The sequence below is a fragment of the Euleptes europaea genome, chromosome 10 (assembly GCF_029931775.1).
Source record: "Euleptes europaea isolate rEulEur1 chromosome 10, rEulEur1.hap1, whole genome shotgun sequence".
NCBI classification, from domain to species: domain Eukaryota; kingdom Metazoa; phylum Chordata; class Lepidosauria; order Squamata; family Sphaerodactylidae; genus Euleptes; species Euleptes europaea.
In genome coordinates this window covers 3,825,336-3,846,556 of record NC_079321.1, presented here as the reverse complement: position 1 = coordinate 3,846,556, position 21,221 = coordinate 3,825,336, and the positions used below count along the sequence as shown (strand labels likewise).

Sequence of the window (21,221 nt, the reverse complement as noted above, 5' to 3'; positions counted from 1 at the left end):
TATTTGTGGTATTGTTGGCATGTTTGTAATGGCCGTCCCCGAGCGCTTCTTAACTACCCCCCTTAGGATGGTACCAATAGTGAGTTTGTTGGCATTACAGATCCTTTTTTGCTGCTTTACTCTTTAATCTTATTTCTGTAAACTCTTCTCTTAACTGATGACTGTTTCTCTCTACTCCTCTGGCAGTCTTTTCCCTGTAAAAGGACCAATCTGTCTAAGGTAGAGAAACTCAATTTCTTTATATTGATTGCTATACCTGCATGTACCTAATAAAAAAATCTGCCTTAACTCATCTTACTTATTGTTGCTATGTCATGCTTGTAAATGAAACAATATAAACATATTATTTAAGTTATTAAGTATACGAAATGGTATCAAGTGCCATTTATAATCATAGTGGTTTGTTTGTTTTTAAAATCCTATGTTGCTTTTTCTTTTATAAAAACTAGATTAGAGTTCGAGAGGCAGCAACGAGAAGAACTGGAAAAATTAGAAAGCAAAAGGTAAGGATGTTTGTGTGTAAAAGTGTCCTCTCGGTGTGGATGGATGAATGTTGGGGAGGGAAAGGGATATATTGTCTCATTTGCTGGGATGTTTTGTTGAAATAACTTTCTGGTTGGAGACCTGGTGGTGGAGCCTGTAGAACAGGGGTGTCAAACATAAGTCCCGCGGGCGCAGTAAGGCCCTTTGAGAGCTCTTATCCGGCCCGCAAGCCAGCCGAGGCAGCCACCCTCCCCCCAGTCCTGATGTGGGTTGGTGGGGCACGGCCTGGCCTGACCAAGTGACATGTATTTCATATGTGGTCCTCATAACAGTTGAGTTCGACACCTGTGCTGTATATCATTTGCCATGGACAGAAGGATTGCCACCCTAGGAGCATGACTTTCTGGCCTTTTCCTCTCCAGTTGCAGCTCCGTATGCCCCCAGAATTTTATTTCAGGGGATCCCCCATGGGAAAAACAACAGAAGGGCTGTCTCATGTGAAGATGATCACTGCTGTTATTGATATGAGGCCACCAACTACAGACAGTTGACCGGAAGCAAAGTTCAACAGTGGGGTGAATTCTACCCTTATCGTTCCACAATGCTGAATAAATTTTGAAGCTTTCATACAGCCTAAAGAGCCTTCCTGTACCTTCAGTGGCTCTTCCATTGGAGGAAGAGCCATTTAAGCTGGCCAAAGGCTCCTCAGGGTAGAGGAAGGATCCTCGGAGGCTATCCATTGTCACAGGACTCAATGCCCGTTCAGATTCCGTTTTCCTGAACGTGAGCTCTGCAGTAGACTTTAAGGTCTATTTTCTGTGTTGTGGCAAGGACAGGAGTTAATATTGCATTGTGATGTAGCAGTTAGAGTGTCAGACTAGAGTCTGGGAGACCCAGGTTCGAATCCCCACTCTGCCATGGAAGTTTGCTGGGTGACCTTGGGCCAGTCATACACTCTCAGCCTCATCATCTGCTTCACAGGGTTGTTATGAGGATAAAATGAAGGAGAGGAGGACAATGGAAGCTGCTTGGGGGAAAGGTGGGAGGTATAAATGAGGTAAAAATAAATAAAATACCTCCGTGGCCTAACATGATGGGTAAGCTTCCGCCACAGAACATCAACTGGCAGGGCAGAGAGTAAAATTGGAGACATCAAATTTATAGGGACACACTAGAAGATGCATCCCTTAGATTTATCCCCAGTACACATTATCCACATGATTTTTTTAAAGCTTGAGTTTGTGCTACAGTGTGATGTAGTGGATAAAGTGGCGGACTAGGATCCCGGTCAGCCTGGGTTTGAATCCCCACTTTGCCCAAGGAAACTCGCTGGGTGACCTTGCATACTCTCAGCATGGCCGACCTCACAGGGTTGTGGTTGTGAGGAAATGGAGGAGAGGTACACAGTGTTCTAAGCCACTTTGAGTCCCAGCTACGAGGTGAAAAGCGGGTTATAAATAAACACATACAAATGTGAAATGATGGGATATCAAACTCATTTGTTTTGAGGGCCACTTGGTCAGGCTGGGCCATGCCTCGCCAGCCCAGATCGGGACTGGGGGTGGGGGGCTGGCTCACAGGCTGCATACGAGTTCTCAAGGGGCCGGATCCAGCCCGTGGGCCATATGTTTGACACCCCTGACATAGACGACATTGTACTCCGACTCCAAGTCTGCATCCATGTATAGAGTTAAATGTCCTTATAAAATGATTTTTTGTAAAAGTATATCACTGTTAATATAAAGTAGCTTTTAAAATAACAGTTCCCTTAATGCAGAGCTACATTGTTCTTGATCAAAGACTTTCTCTCTGAGTGGTTCCTTCATACTAGGAGAGCTCTCTCTGTGTGTGCAGGAAACCAGACCCGAAGGGTGTCTGAAACTTTCAGAACAATTGCACAACAGAAATAAAAAGCCTGTGATCTCTTAGGTGCCCGAGCTTTGAAGTCGTAACTCCTTTTTCTTCCGCTGTTTAATGCTTTAGAAAGCTGATAGAAGAAATGGAGGAAAAGCAAAAGTCAGACAAAGCCGAACTAGAAAGGATGCAGCAAGAAGTGGAGTCGCAGCGCAAGGAAACGGAAATCGTCCAGCTGGAGATCCGGAAGCAAGAGGAGAATCTCAAGAGGAGAAGCTTCCACATCGAAAGCAGGATGAAGGACTTGCTTGCCGAAAAGGAGAAGTTCGAAGAAGAGAGATTACGCGAACAGCAAGAAATCGAACTTCAGAAGCAGCAGCAGCAAGAAGAAGTTTTCGTTCGAGTGAAAGAAGAGCTGCAGCGGCTGCAAGAGCTCGGGCAGAATGAAAAGGCGGAGAAGATGCAGATCTTCCGAGAACTGGAAAAGCTCAAAAAGGAAAAAGAGGAGCAGTATCTCAAGCTGGAAATGGAAAAAAAGAGGCTTGAAGAGCAGGAACGAGAACAGGTCATGCTGGTGGCCCACCTGGAAGAGCAGCTCAGAGACAAGCAGGTCATGATTCAGGTCCTTAAAAGAGGAGACATGCAGAGGGTTGAAGAAGAGAAGAAAGACCTCGAAGACATCCGAGAGTCCCTCTTGCGAGTCAAAGAAGCCGGACCAGAAGGGGACGAAGACTGCGAAGAGTTAGAAAAAGCCCAGCAGAAGTTTATGGACTTCAAGAGGAAGCAGTTGGAGCAGCTCATTTGTTCGGAGAGAGAGTTGGTTCAACAGAAGGATCACCTAGAAAAAGAGGTGGCCGACGAACACGAACATTTTGGCATTTTGAAGCACGTCCAACCCGTAAACCTCGAGAGACACGACGATAAGGCCACCATTGCTGCCTTAGGTGTCGAAGAAAGTAGCAAAATAAAATCCGAACATTGGCTGCAGCAGAGAGAACAGCAGCTTCAGCATTTGACGAATCATCATTTGCCAGCTTTGTTGGAGGAAAAGCAAAGAGCCTTGGAGGTACTGGACCGAGGCCCGCAAAGTTTGGACAATACCCTCTATGAAGTCGAGAAAGAAATGGAAGAGAAAGAAGAGCAGCTTGCGCAGTACAAGGCCAACACCTGCCAGCTCCAACAGCTTCAGGAGACATTCGAATTCACTGCCAACGTCGCTCGGCAAGAAGAGAAAGTTCGGAAAAAGGAGAAAGAAATCCTCGAGTCAAGGCAGAAACAGCAGCGAGAGGCCCTGGAGCAAGCTGTGGCGAAGCTGGAGAGGCGACACTCGGCACTGCAGCAGAGTTCCACCCTCGATATAGAAATCGAAGAGCAAAAACAGAAGCTGGCGATTTTGAACAGCAGCTGCAGTGAGCAGGCTGGCCTCCAAGCGACCATCGAGGCAGAACAAAAAGCCTTAGAGCAAGACAGAGAAAGGTAAAAAAGGGAAATAGGGCCTTAATCATTAGTGCCCACTGTTTATTTAACAAAGAGATATTGTCGGCTCCTTAACTGTAATGTTCTGTAAATTATTGACCAACAGAGCCCCATGGCACAGAGTGGTAAACTGCAGTCCTGCAGTCAAAAGCTCTGCTCACGACCTGATCCCGACGGAAGTCTGTTTCAGGTCGCCGGCTCAAGGTTGACTCAGCCTTCCATCCTTCCGAGGCCTGTAAAATGAGTACCCAGCTTGGTGGGGGTAAAGTGTAGACAACTGGTATGCAGAAGGGCCCAGGTCCCATCTCTGGCATCTCCAGTTAAAAGGACCAGGCATTAGGTGATGTGAAAGATCTCTACCTGAGACCCCGGAGAGCTGCTGTCAGTCTGAGTAGACCCTGGAGAAATGCTGCCCTTCTGGAGAACTGCTGCCAATCGCAACTTAATGGACCAGTGGTCTGATTCAGTACAAGGCAGCTTCTTGTGGGTTCCTGTGAATAGTAGTTTAATGGAAGTCTGCTGAATGCTTGGACTCTCTCGTTGTAGTCCAACGAAGCTGAGGGTGTTGCAATCTGTAAACTGCTCAGATATACGTCAAGCATTAAATTTCATGAGCAGTTTTTGAAGGTTAAGAAGTGCTGATGAATATTTTAAAGGAGCAAGTGTGGTGCAGTGGTTAAGAGCGGTGGTTTGGAGCGGTGGACTCTGATCTGGAGAACCGGGTTTGATTCCCCACTCCTCCACAGGAGCAGCGGACACTAATCTGGTGAACGGGATTTGTTTCCCCTCTCCTACACATGAAGCCAGCTGGGTGACCTTGGGCTAGTGACAGTTCTCTCAGCCCCACCTACCTCACAGGGTGTCTGTTGTGGGAAGGGGAAGGGAAGGTGATTGTAAGCTGGTTTGGTTCTGCCTTAAGTGGTAGAGGAAAGTCGGCATATAAAAACCAACTCTTCTTCTACTTCTTCCACCCTGGGCATGGCTTTTGCCGGGGAGGGCAGGCTATAAGACCAAACAAACAAACAAATAAATAAATATTGTCGAAGGCTTTCACGGTCAGAGTTCATTGGTTCTTGTAGGTTATCCGGGCTGTGTGACCGTGGTCTTGGTACCTATTTTCTTTCCTGACGTTTTGCCAGCAGCTGTGGCAGGCATCTTCAGAGGAGTAACACTGAAGGACAGTATCCTTCAGTGTTACTCCTCTGAAGATGAGAAACTGTCCTTCAGTGTTACTCCTCTGAAGATGCCTGCCACAGCTGCTGGCGAAACGTCAGGAAAGAAAATACCAAGACCACGGTCACACAGCCCGGATAACCTACAAGAACCAAATAAATAAATTAATGCTAAATAGTAGTTTTATATGCTGACTTAATTATAAGTGATACATGTTATGCTGGTCATAAAATGTATCACTTATAATTAGGTGCTGTGGAACACAGGCAGGACGATGCTGCTGCAGTCGTCGTCTTGTTTGTGGGCTTCCTAGAGGCACCTTGTTGGCCTCTGTGTGAACAGACGACTGGACTTTATGGGCCTTGGTCTGATCCAGCATGGTCTTTCTTATGTTTTTTATGTTGAGCCTTACCTCATTGTATAAGACGTCTTGTGTTTGGGCTGTTTCGGGGGTAGGGAATTAATATTTTGGAAGGAGGGGGAGAGGACTGGTATTGTATCTTTGCTCTCAGTGGAAATTTGCTATTGATTCAGGGGTGCATTTACTACTGTTATTCTACTGTTATTCTTGCAGAGGTCCTAAGGCAGCTGGGTGGAATGGAAGAAGCTAACTTTCAGAAACTTTTTTTTAAGTTCCTTTGATTAATTATTTTCTGTGCAAATGTTTAGATAATATCGCGCACCATCTGGAGTGGCATTTGTAAGTTATTTCTGTTGAAACTGTTAGGAAACGTGAGGCTGCTTGCATTTGAAGGAATTATCAGTTTTCCCCTCGAAACAAATTTACTACCTTGATTGTTATTTTTTTGCATACCAAATTTCCAGGAGGCACCAACCAATAATGGACTCCAAGTCAATGATAAAATTTCTGGTTTCCTCCAACAACACATAAAACTGCCTTATTAGGGTTGCCAACCTCCAGGTGGTAGCTGGAGATCTCCTGCTATTACAACTGATCTCCAGCTGATAGAGATCAGTTCCCCTGGAGAAAGTAGCCGCTTTGGCTATTGGACTCCATGACATTGAAGTCCCTCCCCAAAACCCGCCCTCCCACCAGTGGCAAAGAGGGACCTGGCAACCCTATGCCTTATACTGAGTTGGACAATAGGTCCTTCAAGGCCAGGGTGTGTCAACTCAGACAGGTAGCGGCTCTCCAGGGCCTCAGGTAGAGGACTTTCACATCACCTTCTACTTGATCCTCTGAACTGGAGATTCCAGGGATTGAACCTGGTACCTTCTACCTGCCAAGCAGATGCTCTGCCTTTGAGCCATAGCCTCTCCCCAAACTTGAAAAAGTTGCCTCTTTTGATTTCTGCCAGTTCCTTTAGTGGAGAAACAGTTGAAGCCGTTTGCTTGAGATCTGAAATGCCACAAGATTACTCAAGTGGAGCTAATGTTCTGAGACTCATGAATCAGTCCAACTCTCTAATGAGCTGACTAAGATATTTTCGGCTGAAAATGACCACTGTTTGTTCGTTGAACTAATACGCTTACATCCTAACGTAGCTTCCTGTTGACAAATGGGTGCTTTGCTATTTAAATAGTTGCAACCATCTTTTTTTAATGTAATGTGCATGTCTATCAATGGAAAATATCCCTTATGAGAGAACATGGTAATGTAATGTCTGGACAGGCCTTATTTGCTATAGGTTTATGTCTATCCAAACTCTTGGGAAATTGGTATGCTCGGCATCAGTTAATTACAAGTAAAATATGCCGACTTACTTAACTAGGAATCTGCAACTGCTTGGAGATGCCCTTTCCGTTAGCATGAATGGCTATGTGGTCCCGTCCCCCCAGTGGTTAATCACACACATAAGAACATAAGAAAAGCCCTGCTGGATCAGACCAAGAAGGCCCATCAAGTCCAGCAGTCTGTTCACACAGTGGCCAACCAGGTGCCTCTAAGAAGCCCACAAACAAGACGACTGCAGCAGCTTCATCCTACCTGAGTTCCCCAGCACCTAACAGAATAGGCATGCTCCTCTGATCCTGGAGAGAACATAAGAAAAGCCATGCTGGATCAGACCGAGGTCCATCAAGTCCAGCAGTCTGTTCACACGGCCGCCAACCAGGTGCCTCTAGGAAGTCCACAAACAAGACGGCTGCAGCAGCATTGTCCTGCCTGTGTTCCACAGCACCTAATATAATAGGCATGTCCCCCTGATACTGGAGAGAATAGGGATGCATCATGACTAGTATCCATTTTGTCTAGTAGCCATGGATAGCCCTCTCCTCCATGAACATGTCCACTCCCCTCTTAAAGCCTTCCAAGTTGGCAGCCATCACCACAATAAGAACATAAGAAAAGCCAAGAACATAAGATAGACATAAGGGGAAAAAAACACACACATTAAACTGTTTTATACTGAATCAGAGCCTTAATCTGTGAAGGTCAGTCTTGTCTATTCAGACTGGCAGGTGGCTCTCAAGGGTCAAAGGCTTTCATATCACCTACTGCCTGGTCCTTAAAAACTGGAATTTTGGGGGTTTGAACCTGGGACTTTCTGCATGCAAAGTAAGGTTGCTAGCTCTGGGTTGGGAAATACCTGGAGGTTTTAGAGGTGGAGTTTAAGAAGGTTGGGTTTGGGCAGGGGCTTTAGTTGGGTATAATACCACAGATTCCACCTTCCAAAGCAGCCATTTTCTCCAGGGACACTGATCTCTGTCACCTGGAGGCCCGTTGTAGTCTCAGGAGATCTCCAGCCAGTACTCGGAGGATGGCACCCCTAATGCAAAGCTGCAGTCCCTGCTCTGAGATTAGACTTCAATCCCTACTTTTTAATCCCCTGCTTTTTACTTCAATAAAACTCCTTCAAGTGCCTCCTTATTGCACGGGTGTTCTTTCCTCAAGGTTGGAGAGAACTTTAAGAAACACCAACCGGAAACTCCTCTGCATTTGTTTGGTGTCTCTTATAGAGAGGGGTCAAACGTTGGGGGCTTGACTTGGGGAACTCTGTGCGGCAGAGCTCGAGAAACCCCGCTGCGGTTTGACACGTCTTAAAAAATATGCGTTGACATTTGCTGACAGGTTGGACTTGGAGATACAGCAGCTGAAGCAGAAGATCTGCGAAGGTGACGGAGTTGAAAAGGGGCATCTCGGAGGCGGAGAAGAGAAACCGTCTCATAGCAGTTCACCTCCTAATGCTACAAAAACGCCATCCCATTTTATTCCGTTGGTCGACGATAGGTGCGTATTGCTGTCTTATCTGTTCTTGTCCCTTTAAAAAAAAAAAAGTTCAACCCAACTTTTTTTTAAAAGTTCAACCCAGTTTTCTACACAAGTAACTTTAGATGGATGCCTTTAATTACAATTCTAAAATCAGTTGGACTAGAATGGCACAGATCTTTTCCTCTTATTTTTTTCCGGTGAGGAGTCTGAAATATTTCCCAAATAAAACTTTTCTACTTGGAGTGGTTCCTGAGTTTTGAGTTCTTAAAATTGGGGCCCGAGGGTTTATAGGATTTTATATTTCCACAGTGCCTGGAAATTCTACTTAATGCTGGGTAACCGAGTGAAAACGAACTATTAACCAACAGCTTACATAGAGGCCACTGTCTCCCTCTTGCCAAATCTCCTGGAGTTGTTTCTTGAGTAACATTATCACTACATTGGTACAATTTCTTTTTCTCCATTGCATTTAATCGCAGTCCCACTCTCTTTGAGAGGAAATATAAAATGACACTGGTCTCTGATTATAAATTAGCAAATTACGTAGCCACAAGGATTATGTGTTGCAAACTATCATTTATTTATTTATTTAAAATACGTATTCGCCGCCATTTTTCCTTACAGAGCTAAAGACAGCTTAGAATTGGTTCTTGTAGGTTATCCGGCCTGTGTAACCGTGGTCTTGGAATTTTCTTTCCTGACGTTTCGCCAGCAACTGTGGCAGGCATCTTCAGAGGAGTAACACTGAAGGACAGTGTCTCTCAGTGTCAAGGGTGTAGGAAGAGTAATATATAGTCAGAAAGGGGTTGGGTTTGAGCTGAGTATTGTCCTGCAAAAGTAATGTGCTAATCATTGTCCTGTAAGTATCAAGATAATGTGCTAATGATGGTATGGTATGTTAATATGGAACCAATGAACTCTGACCGTGAAAGCCTTCGACAATATTTTGAACGCCTCTACGGGGAGGAAATATTTCAACAGACCCGGAGATTGGAAACACTTCGGAACAAGAAAGCACATCTACTTTGTTCTTTAACTTTTCTACTGCGATGCAGAGACACAGGAACCATTCCATCTTTTCTCATAAGTAAAAGAATCTTTAAAACTTCACGAGCTAACCGCATTTATGACCATCTAGAACGGGTTCTCTTACGAGAGAGAATTCACACTACCCGCAGAGAACTTGCTGCCACAGACAAGGAGTTGTTTTCCTTACATATCAACACTAGCCACAAAATGAGAAGCCATGATTGGGACAAGATTGATAATCTCACCTACAGAAAAATGGAACAGGGGTTAACCAGCCATACTTCCAGACAGAAGCAAAAGTTTAACAAATTACAGGAAAGAAGACAGACCAGTCAAAAACTTGACAACAAACGGATTATCTTCAATCTGACAGACCGACAACTCTCACTTGAAGAAACTTCCATTTTAGCTAAGGGAGGAAACTTTGCAGTCATTCCCACCCAAATTCCAGTGGAAGACATCATTGCAAATGTAGAATCTGCCATTCGTAATCTACCTGAAGAAGATGCTGAGGAAATAAGAGGAGAGACAGCAAGAATTCTACGAAAAGCAAAGCCCCCTGCTAGCAATATAACACGCAAGGAGAGAAACGCCATCAAGACCCTCAATGCAGATCCAGAAATCATTATTCTACCAAGGCAATGCCACAGTGATCATGAAAACAGAAGAATACAAAAAGAAGATTGAGGAACTTCTGGACCCTGCCACATACAAAAAACTAAAACGAGATCCAACTTGCAAAATTACCAGGAAAACTAGCATTCTGATCAAGAATTCCACTCTTCATCCCGACACACACAGAAAACTATGCAAGACAGAAGCACAACCACCACGATTATATGGACTACCTAAAACTCATAAGGATTCCGTTCCACTCCGACCCATCGTGAGTGCCATTGGTTCCCCAACATATGAATTAGCTAGATATTTGACCACCCTCCTACAGGACCACAATGGAAAAACCACTTCTTACATCAAAGATTCAACTCACTTCATCAACAAAATCAGTCCGTTGAGACTCAATCCACAGGATATATTAATCAGTTTTGATGTTGTATCCCTCTTTACCAAGGTTCCAGTAAAAGATACAATCTCATTGATTAACCAGAATTTTTCCAGAAGACATAACAGCCTTATTTCACCATTGTTTGACAACAAGTTACTTCCTATGGGATCAAGAATTTTATGAACAGATTGATGGAGTAGCTATGGGAAGTCCACTCAGTCCAGTAATAGCAAACTTTTACATGGAATATTTTGAAAAGACAGCATTAGAATCAGCACCTTACAAACCTACAGTCTGGTTCAGGTTCGTAGATGATACATTTACTATTTGGAGCCATGGTGAAGAAAAATTATTGGACTTTCTAAACCATCTTAATAATATCCATCCAAACATTCAGTTTACCATGGAAAAGGAAATTGAGGGTAAACTCCCATTTCTTGATACCCTTGTCATCCGTAAAACAAACTTTCAGTTAGGTCACAAGGTCTACCGGAAACCAACTCACACAGATCGCTACTTACACAAAAACTCCAACCACCACCCCCGACAGAAAAGAGGAATAATCAAAACATTAATGGACCGTGCAAGACGGATCTGTGAACCACAGTTTCTCAAGGAAGAAACTTATCATCTAAATCACACACTGCTAGCAAACGGCTACTCCAAGAATGAAATCAGAAGGGCCATTAAACCAAACAAAAATCAGAAAACTCAGGAAAAACAGTCTCCCATAGGAAAGGTATTCTTGCCATTTATTAAAGGAGTCACTGATAGGATGGAGAAACTTTTGAAAAAGCATAACCTACAAACAGTGTTTAAACCCATCAAGAAAATACAACAAATGCTACGATCAGCAAAAGACAAAAGAGACCCCCTCACCTCTGCAGGAGTATATCGTATACCTTGCAGCTGTGGAGAAGTTTACATCGGGACCACAAAACGCAGCATACAAACAAGGATAAAAGAACATGAAAGATACTGCAGACTTGGCCAACCTGAGAAATCAGCAGTGGCTGAACATGGACTGACACAAACAGGGCACAGGGTCTTATTCCAAGACACTGAAAGACTGGACAATTCTACCAACTATTTTGTCAGATTGCACAGAGAAGCCATTGACATTCATAAACATCAGCACAACTTTAACAGAAAAGAGGAGAGTTTAAGAATGAATAAGGCTTGGCTTCCTGTTCTAAAAAACCTCCAGACTAACAAAGACAACATTCAACAATAGCCATGCAGATTAGTTTTGGATTTCACACATTAACAGATCACTTCAGGATACAATGGTTCCATATTAACATACCATACCATCATTAGCACATTATCTTGATACTTACAGGACAATGATTAGCACATTACTTTTGCAGGACAATACTCAGCTCAAACCCAACCCCTTTCTGACTATATATTACTCTTCCTACACCCTTGACACTGAGAGACACTGTCCTTCAGTGTTACTCCTCTGAAGATGCCTGCCACAGTTGCTGGCGAAACGTCAGGAAAGAAAATTCCAAGACCACGGTTACACAGCCCAATTAACCTACAAGAACCAATGAACTCTGACCGTGAAAGCCTTCGACAACAACTTAGAATATTAACAAAATATATAAAATAGGTAATATAAAAAACATAAAACCAAAATTTAAAATCACAGTTTAGGACTGCTTAAATTAAATTTGGGCATAAATAAAACTGTCTTCAGCTACTTCCTAGAGATGGAAAGTGAGGGGGCCCAGGCAAATCTCGCTTGGGAGGTTGTTCCATAACTGTGGGGCCACCACTGGAAAGGCCCTGTCTCGTGTTCCCACCAAATGAGCTTCTCTGATTGATGGGACAGTCAGAAGGGCCTCTCCCCATGATCTTAATTCCTGGGCAGGAACATATGGGAAAAGAAGGTCCTTCAGATATCTCAGTCCCGTGCCCTTTAAAGGTTAAAACCTCCTTGAATTGTTGACTGATATCTTGATCGTAATAAATGTTGGTTGATTGATTGATTGATTTTTTGATTGAATAGGGCTCAGGAGCGAATTGGTAGCCAGTGTAATTGCTGCAGTTACACTGAGAACCGGCATGGTATAGTGGTTAAGAGCGGTGGACTCTTATCTGGAGAACTGTGTTTGATTCCCCTCTCCTCCACACAAAGCCTGCTGGGGGACCTTGGGCTAATCACAGCTCTCTCCGAACTCTCTCACCCTCACCTACCTCACAAGGTGTTCTGTTGTGTGTGGGGGGGAAGGTGATTGTAAGCTGGTTTGAGTCTCCCTTAAGTGGTAGAGAAAGTCGGCATATAAAAACCAACTCTTCTTCTTCATCATCATCATCAGAGTCACCTGCTCTAGCCGCAGAGTTCAGCACTAGCTGCAGCTTCCAAATACTCTTCAAGGGCAGCCCCAAGTAGAATGCATTGCAGTAATCCAGCATAGATGTCTCTAAGGCATGGATCATATAGATCAGTTTAAGAGCAGTCCTGTTGCTTTTGCAGACAATCGCAAAGGACCCATTGATTTTTAACGTATGATGGCCGCCCCTGGGTACAGATGCATGTTTAACTTGATTATTCTTCAGTTCACTCATAAAGAAATTAAAGGCTTTCTCTCATCCTGGTTTAAACCGAGACTTGGTTTTCCTTGCTCACTGTAATTTCTAGCAACCCAGCCAGAGTTACTTTTTAGAAACGTTTTCTTCCTCTGTTCGCCATAACTACCAATTGCAAGAATGTTTACTTATTTTCTGACTGGACCCATCTCAAAGATTCCAGTTAACTATGTATTAAAACCATGAGGACCTTGCAGATATTTAAAAACTGCTCTCCCCTCCTGTTTTATCTCTGACAGCCAAATGCCAATTAGATTAGATAAAAAACGGGTTTGATTCCCCAATCCTACACATGAGCGGCAGACGCTAATCTGGTGAACCGGGTTGGTTTCCCCACTCCTACACATGAAGCCATGAACACATGAAACTGCCTTATACTGAATCAGACCCTAGGTCCATCAAAGTCAGTATTGGCTACTCAGACCAGCAGCCGCTCTCCAGGGTCTCAGGCGGAGGTCTTTTCACATCACCTACCTGCCTAGTCCCTTTAACTGGAGATGCCGGGGATTGAACCTGGGGACCTTCTGCATCCCAAGCAGATGCTCTACCACTGAGCCACAGCCAGCTGGGTGACCCGGGGCTAGTCACACTCTCTCAGCCCCACCTACCTCACAAGGTGTCTGTTGTGGGGGGGAGGGAAGGTGATTGTAAGCTGGTTTGATTCTCCCTTACGTGATAGAGAAAGTCTGCATATAAAAATCAACTCTTCTTCTTTTCTGTTTTCAACTTACTCAGGGGAGTGTTGAGTGTTGTCTCAGTGTCTGTGAGTAATAATGCTCTCTTTGATTTTTTTTTTTTAAAGAATACATGCCTTTATTGAAGAAGAAGTTCAGAGGCGTCTTCAAAATGTTCACTATACTTCTGCAGATAACAATAACAGCCTGTTCCAGTCTATGGAATGTTTAATGGTAAGTAAATATATTTAATAGGCTGGTCCTAGTTTATGATTTTGAAGGGGAAACTATCTCCACAAAGTGGTATTTCCCTGACGTTCTTCCATGATTTGATGGCTGCATTTTTTTTTAAAGAAAGAAAAACTACTGTTTAATAAACCTTTAGCTTTTACGTACTTCTTCACGTGGGAATAAATGTGTGGTGTAGTGGTTAAGAGTGGTGGATGCTAATCTGGACATCGGGTTTGATTTCCCGTTCCGCTGCACAAAGCCTGTTGGGTGACATTGGGCTAGTCACAGTTCTCTCCAAACTCTCAGCCCCACCTACCTCAACAAGGTGTCTGTTGTGTGGAAGGGAAGGTGATTGTAAGCCGGTTTGATTCTCCTTTTGGTAGAGAAAAGTGGGGTATAAAAACCAACTCTTCTTCTCTTCTTCTTCTCTTTTTAAGAGATCAGGTCCAGCCACTGTTCTGTGCTCCTTCAGGAGCGCCTCAGTTTGCAAGACCTGAGCAAGGCTGTTAATGAGAGGACATTTTGGAGGACATCAATTCATAGGGTTGCCATAGGCCAGAAGCTATTTGATGGCACTTAACCCACACACAGATCAAATCAAGCCTAAACTGTCCCTAGAAACTAAAATGACTCAACTGAGGCTGTCATACTTTAGTCAGATTATGAGAAGACAAGAGTCACTGGAAAAGATAGTAATGCTAGGAAAAGTTGAAGGCAGTAGGAAAAGAGGGAAGACTCAACATGAGGTGGATGGACACAATCAAGGAAGCCATGGCCCTCAGTTAGCAAGACTTGAGCAAGACTGTTAACAAGAAGATGTTTTGGAGGTCATTCATTCATAGGGTCTCCACAAGTCGGAAGCGACTTGACAGCCCTTAATACCCACACCGATGCAACATGAAGAGAACCGTCTCTTCAAAGCTCAGATCAGAAATTTATCGAGATGCCTGGATCCCTTCTGAGGGACCCAAGGATTTAAACAACCATCTCTGTACCTCAAGACTCAAACTTGCTTCTTCCGCTTATTGGAAGTCACTTGGGGTGGAGATCCTTTTAATGGAGGTCAGAAAAAAATCCACTCTGTGCATTTTATACTCAACTCTCAACTTGCCAGGTCCAACTATTTGAATTTAAACTAATTTCGTGCCAGTGTGGACTATAATTGGCTTCCATTTCTAGTATTCCAGCTGTACTGGACATTTTTTTTCAGAATAAGACCTTATGAACCGTCTCTTGTCTTTGCTTTCCAGGATAACGAGAAGTTTCAGAATGGTACCGTTCAACGCAAGCTGAAGTATGAGGTAGGTTATAGCCTGTCAGCTTGAAGAACGGCTCATTTTAAATCATGGCATGCTCTCTAATGAATTTTCTTTTAAGTTTCTGCAGTGTAATTAGAATTCTGCATTCCAGCAAGATTAATGGTGAGCGGGAAAAGGATTAAAATTAAAAGTTCCTGTGCTGGTAAAGCTTGGGTGTTGGGACAGGTTGACTGGTGATGGTGGTGGTAATAGTTCATCTATTGTTTTGATTCTACAACAGTATCCCTTTCCGAGATCAATAAGGTAGAAATAGCATGGTGTAGGGGTTAAAGTGTTGGATTAGGTTCTGGGAAACCCAGGTTTGAATCCTTACTCTGCCATGGACACTCGCTGGATGACCTTGGGCCAGTCACACTCTCATCCTAACCTCCCTCACAGGGTTGTTGTGAGGATAAAACAGAGGAGAGGAGAACGTTGTAAGCTGCTTTCAGCCCCCACTGGGGAGAAAGGCAAGGTGTAATTAAAGTAAATAAATAAAAATCACCCATCTACGTAGCACTGTGTCTAAATTTCAGTTTTATAAGAATGTATGCTCTTCTATCAGTAGTGTTAAAACCTAACAGCTTGGATAAATTGGGGTTCGAAGTTTTTTGTGCACACAGTGAAAGGTATAGTATGAAAGCTATTTTTAAAGTCTTTAGTGGCCCATTTTTTGACAATTACGTTTTCATTGTTCTGTTAAAGGGGATATAAAAGGGTTGGATCCAACCAGCTATCCTCTGTTGAAAAAGGGAAAAACAAGTCTCCTTTGACTACCAGCCAGTGTGGTGTAGTAGTTCAGAGTGGCGGACTCTAATCTGGAGCACCGGGTTTGATTCCCCGTTCCTCCACATGAGTGCCAGACTCTAATCTGGACAACTGGGTTCGATTCCCCCCTCCTCCACATGAAGCCTGCTGGGCGACCTTGGGCTAGTCACAGTTCTCTTAGAGCTCTCTCAGCCCCACCTACCTCACAAGGTGTCTGTTGTGGGAAGGGGAAGGCAATTGTAAGCCAACTTGAGACTCCTTAAAAGTAGAGAAAAGCAACATATAAAAACCAACTCTTCTACAAAAAAACCATGGCGATCACGGGACTGCTACATATGATTAGGACTATAATAAGGAAGGAAAGTGGCTTAAGTGTGTGAAAAGCTGGCTGGATCTAGCCCCATGTTTAAATAAAAGCTTTTCAATGAATTTTAATTATCATTTTTCAAAGTTTGCTTTGAAACAGAGAATTGGGTTAGAGGAGTCAGTCTCTATTTGGACGATCAGTAGGAGTATTTTTTTCTATTGACTTTGGGATGTAGATTAATTCTCTAGATCTTAATCAAGTGAAATGGATACTGTTTTAAAGGCAAGTTGATGGCCAAGAAAAATTATGGCTTCCCTTCTTGAATCTGAACTGATCTCATTTAATTGAATTTGGTTTCACTGCTTTTAATTCAGCGTCACACAACATAACTAAAATCGGTGCCTAAAAATTAAATCAGAAGAGGGCTTTTTGTAAGCAAACAAAGGCACCTTGTACTTTTTTTTACATTTTAAACAGAAAAGGCAGCGTGGGTTGCCCCTTTATGGCTTTCGTGCTCTGTCTAACGAGGACAGCCAACGCTGTAACCTGATTGGCGAAGATACAAGAACGGCAGGCCTCAATGAGCAGGACAAAAGCCCGGACACATTTAATCCTAATTGGGGAAGAATCCTGCTGTTCTGCATGACTCAAGGAGATTCAAATAAAAAGAGGCAATTAGGACAGGAATACGTCGACTGGCTGTGCGGTAATGAATGTGACTCGAATCTACCCAGAATCATTAACAGGAAGAGAAGTTGTTCGAAGCATTTCACAGATTCTCCTCAGACTCAGGACAGAGGTGGAATGATTCACTCGTCAGAGAAGCAGCTCATAGTCTGCCGTTCTGGAAGCCTGCAAGTTTCTTCTTGGGAAAGCAAAAGCTCAGTAATGGAATCCGGTTCCTTCCACGTCCACTGTACACCTGCCTCAGGATCATCCGCCTCTGCGAAACATCAGGCTGGGTTTTGTTTGTTATTTCCTCACGGAGAACAGAGCAACCAAATTGCCCGTGTCTGTGGGCAGTTATCCAGTCAGGATGAAAGTGTTGCGGGTGCCCCCCGAAGTCACTCTCCAGTGTCCGATGTGCAAATGCAGCCAAATTACGGCCTGGGCCATCTATACAGCAAATTTGCCCGTGTTTACAGAGATACCAGCTATCACATCAAAAGCGGTTGGTTCTTCAAGCTCCTGCAAGATCTCGTTGGCCGCTGTGACAAAAATGAGACGTGTACTCGAGCAGTGTCGTTGATTAAAAGCGTCCCATTTGTGAGGGAAATGCAGCTGAATATGCTTGTGGGCAAAAGGGGCAGTAGCTCTCGTTTGACAGACGAGATCACGACCGTTGGGTCAAACAATAGCACAACATGTCTTGTGCAGCATGAAGATGGTGTGGAATTCGCGTATTCAAAAGTCGCCGTCAGTGCACGTGCAACAGAAGACCCAGAGCCGTCAAGTATCTGTGGCAAAAATGAGGACGGGAAAGCTAGCCTTGTGCTGAAGCAGAATTTTATACATTTTCCAGACAAGTTTCTGCAATTGCAGCTGTGTCCTCTGGGCGATTTACTGCAGTATGTCACCCGTGTCTTTCCTGAAATGTATGTCAAGCCTGAAGAGTTAAAAGGAGTGTATTGGATTGCTGTGGGAAACTGTAAAAATTCTGGGCCCAAGCCTGCCTGCTTGTTTTTATTTTGTTCTACTATCTATGCCATTGTTCCATCAGCCGCTCAATTAGAGCACAGTCGAGAATCTCTGGAAATTTTTCACATTTTCCCTGTCACTGCGTTAAGAGAAATCCAAATTGGATACGCTGGGCAGAGTGTCTGCCTTTTGAGTTCTAGTGAAGATAATGCAATGACAATATTTACTTTTGACCAATATTTCACACAAAGAATATGCCATGAAATACTTAGCATTGTGATTCCGTTGTCAGATTCTGCTTGCTTAAATCACAAGCTCCTCAAAGGTGATCTGTTGCAACTTTCCCTGGACTGGAATTCAGAAGTCACTGACTTAGTTTTAGAAAGTGGTGTGCGTCTGAGTTGTAATTTTGAGGCCCATTTAGCTGATCTAGCTTACTTGCTCCATGAAAATATGGGACCCAACAAACCCTCTTTAGGAGATATTCAGATACTGCTCTATATGACTGTGAAAGTAGAAGGTGAATTCCGATCACTAGTCCTTACTAATACCCATGTAGGCCTTGTACAAGATGATAGTAAGTTCTACCCAACTAGATCTTTGTGTCGCTTACCTGAGCATGTCAACAGAATTCAGCTGCGTGGTTTGAGTGAACTTAGTTGTCTATTTGTCCTTGAGAAAGAGAATCCAACAGAAATCGAGCTTGTCTTTTCTAAGGTCAGATGTGATTCAGACAGCAGTTTGTCTTGTGCTTTCCAAAATACAAAACCGAGCTCTGTCCTATCCTTCAACTGTGCCACCCCAAACACTCCACCCTGTGTCTGGAAACTGACTTTCAGTTCAGATGAAGATGCCTTTCAGTTAATGGTGCATTTGATGGGTCAGTAAATGCAAGGTGCTTTTTAGATTTCATAGAAGGTAGACAGTCTGAGGAAATAGTCTTGCACTCCTCAGAGGGAATCATGTAATTAAACTGAATGAGCATGTGTATTGGTAAGAGCATCTGTAGGCTGTGACACTTACTAGAGAGCCAACGTGGTGTAGTGGTTAAGAACGGTGGTTTGGAGCGGTGGAGTCTGATCTGGAGAACTGGGTTCAATTCCTCACTCCTCCACATGAGCGGTGGAGGCTTATCTGATTAACTGGATTTGTTTCCCCACTCTGGTCACTCCGCAGCTGGGTGACCTTGGGCTAGTCACAGCTCTCTTCGAGCTCTCTCAGCCCCACCTACCTCACAGGGTGTCTGTTGTGGAGAGGGGAAGGGAAGGTGCTTGTAAGCCGGTTTTATTCTTCCTTAAGTGGTAGAGAAACTTGGGCATATAAAAACCAATTCTTCTTCTTCGTCTTCTTCTTTATGAGCAAGGTTGCATACAAAGAAAAAAATGGTTATGCAAATAAAAAAAATTACCTCATGGTTGCTTTACCATATCCAAAATATGGTAGGGGTCAAGTTGTGGCTGAATTTTGGTGACCTCGTCAGAGAGGAACAGGTTTGCCATTGCCTACCTTTGCATCACGACCCTGGACTTCCGTGGTGGTCTCCCATCCAGGTACAAACCAGGGCTGACCCTGCTTAGCTTCCGAAATCTGACAAGATCAGGCAGGTCTGGGCCATCCAGGTCAGGGAAAAAGGCATTCAGAGGTGGTTTGCCATTGCCTGCCTCTGTGTAGCAACCCTGGACTTCCTTGGTGGTCTCCCATCCAAGTCCTAACCAGGGCTGACCCTGCTTAGCTTCCGGGATCTGACGAGATCGAGCCAGCCTGGTCCATCCAGCTCAGGGACTCAGATTGGGCTTCAGAATTATTCCGGTTGTCAGCGTCAGTTTCCGACTTCATCTGCTTTAAGCGGTGAGGGTAGAGAGGCAGAGCCGCATAATCTCAAAACATTGAGGAGCCTTCTCTGTTGTGCAGCTGTTTTGGGTTTGCTTGGCTGTTTTAGAAGGATGCCTGGGGGCGGGCCGAGAGGAGAAGTGTTGGTTGATCCAGCTCCTGGGTAAGGGTTGCATCAAGGCAAAGCCAGAGAGGGAGAGGCTTCTTACCCCGCAGTCCGTGTCCTGAGCCCACCACATCATTTCGCTTCATCGCAGAGCGGACTTTGAATATTTGCCTCTTTCTCTCAGCTTCTGCACAAAGACCTTTATTGGAAAGCAGCAGCCGATCTGTGGATATGGTTATCATCATCGCTTCTTGAAGAAAATTCTTGCCTTTCACTTACATCAAATTCAATTCCCATCCCTAGAGTATTTTTCCCCTTCCTTATTCCCTGAGCTTCCTTGCACATCCTTTGAAATCACCGAGGAAAGGCCTGTTTCCTGATGAAGCCTTGGTAAATCCTGTTGGATTTAAAGCTGGAGCCTAGTTTGATTGGCAGAGGACTCTGTGCTCCTGTGGAGTCGGCCCCTCCCTTCTGGTGGCAGTTACTTCTAACCGACGCTGCCAACTGTCATTCGCTCAGTTTCACTCAGAAGTTTCAGTCAGAAGTCACACTCTAAGGATCGCTCCGTGTTCGCTCTCTGCCTCACACTCTATGAAGAAGTAACAATGTTTCAGTTAATATGAGAAAAGTAGTAAAAACCTCTTAAGAAAAATGTTGATTGTTTTACAGAACTTTATACACTTTTATTAAATACAGTTTTCTTTAATTGAGTACGTGAGCTGTTTATATTCCTCCACATAGCTTTTGGACTCTGCCGATTTACACAGGTGGCATATCCTGGAACAAGTGAGTGCTGGGATACTGTCCCACATAAGGGACTGGGTTAATTTCCATTTCCCCCCCTACAAATCCTGAGGTGTATGTAGGAGCAGCAGTAGTAAGTAAAGCACTTGATCGGCTTTTCAAAAATTACGATGTATAGATAGAGACTAGGCCGTATTAGGAAAAACAATGGATGAAACAACCATGTGTTGCCGCTGATAAGATAATGCATCGAAGGCATATCAGAAATGGTCAGGAATGCAGTGTGAGCATAAGGGTTGCCAGGCTGAGCCTGCCCACTGGTGAGAGGGTTTGGGGCAGGGACATGGTGGGGAGGCGGGAGCACGGATGCGATGGTGCCACTTTCAGGGGAAACCCAGAAGCAACAACATGTAGCTCTAGGAATGGCCAGAAACTCTATGGTAAAACTACTCTGTGGTAAAATAATATTGCAGAAGCAGCATGTGCGGTTTCCCCATTCAGAGTGGGATATCTGGTACTCTGAGTTCCTGTTGCCCACCCCCACTTGGAGTGGCAGTGGGGGCGAAATAGGGGGAAACTGGTGATGGCATGGGTGTGGTGATGTCACTTCCGGGGAAAACCTGGAAGTTCCCACCATCACTTCCAGGTTTTCCCAGAAGTGACATCAGTGGGAGCTCAGAGTGGTGGATCCCCTGCCCCATCTGGGGAAATGGCTTCTGCTGTGATCATCTACAGCATATGCCGCTTCGGCAACATGGTGGCCAAAACTTTTGTCCATGACAGTCTGTCTTCTCTTGCTTCGAACCACCCTTAGATTTCTCCGTCAAGAAAGCG

General features: G+C 44.2%; 1 protein-coding gene and 1 non-coding gene across 3 annotated transcripts in view; one reads left to right on the top strand and one right to left on the bottom strand.

The window, feature by feature from the left end:
• Positions 1-21,221, top strand: part of KIF16B (kinesin family member 16B) — a 134,408-nt gene that overhangs the window by 71,322 nt on the left and 41,865 nt on the right. The window contains exons 18-23 of one of the 2 annotated variants that reach the window (XM_056856649.1): positions 450-503; positions 2,467-3,813; positions 8,018-8,176; positions 13,594-13,699; positions 14,947-14,997; positions 16,547-18,595. In XM_056856649.1, coding sequence (XP_056712627.1) covers positions 450-503; positions 2,467-3,813; positions 8,018-8,176; positions 13,594-13,699; positions 14,947-14,997; positions 16,547-18,595 — 3,766 coding nt within the window. Of the gene's footprint in view, positions 1-449; positions 504-2,466; positions 3,814-8,017; positions 8,177-13,593; positions 13,700-14,946; positions 14,998-16,546; positions 18,596-21,221 lie in introns of those variants that run through there. The other variant, XM_056856650.1, reaches the window with a different exon arrangement.
• Positions 13,284-13,353, bottom strand: TRNAP-GGG (transfer RNA proline (anticodon GGG)). The gene has a single exon. It is a non-coding gene; the product is annotated as a tRNA-Pro (tRNA).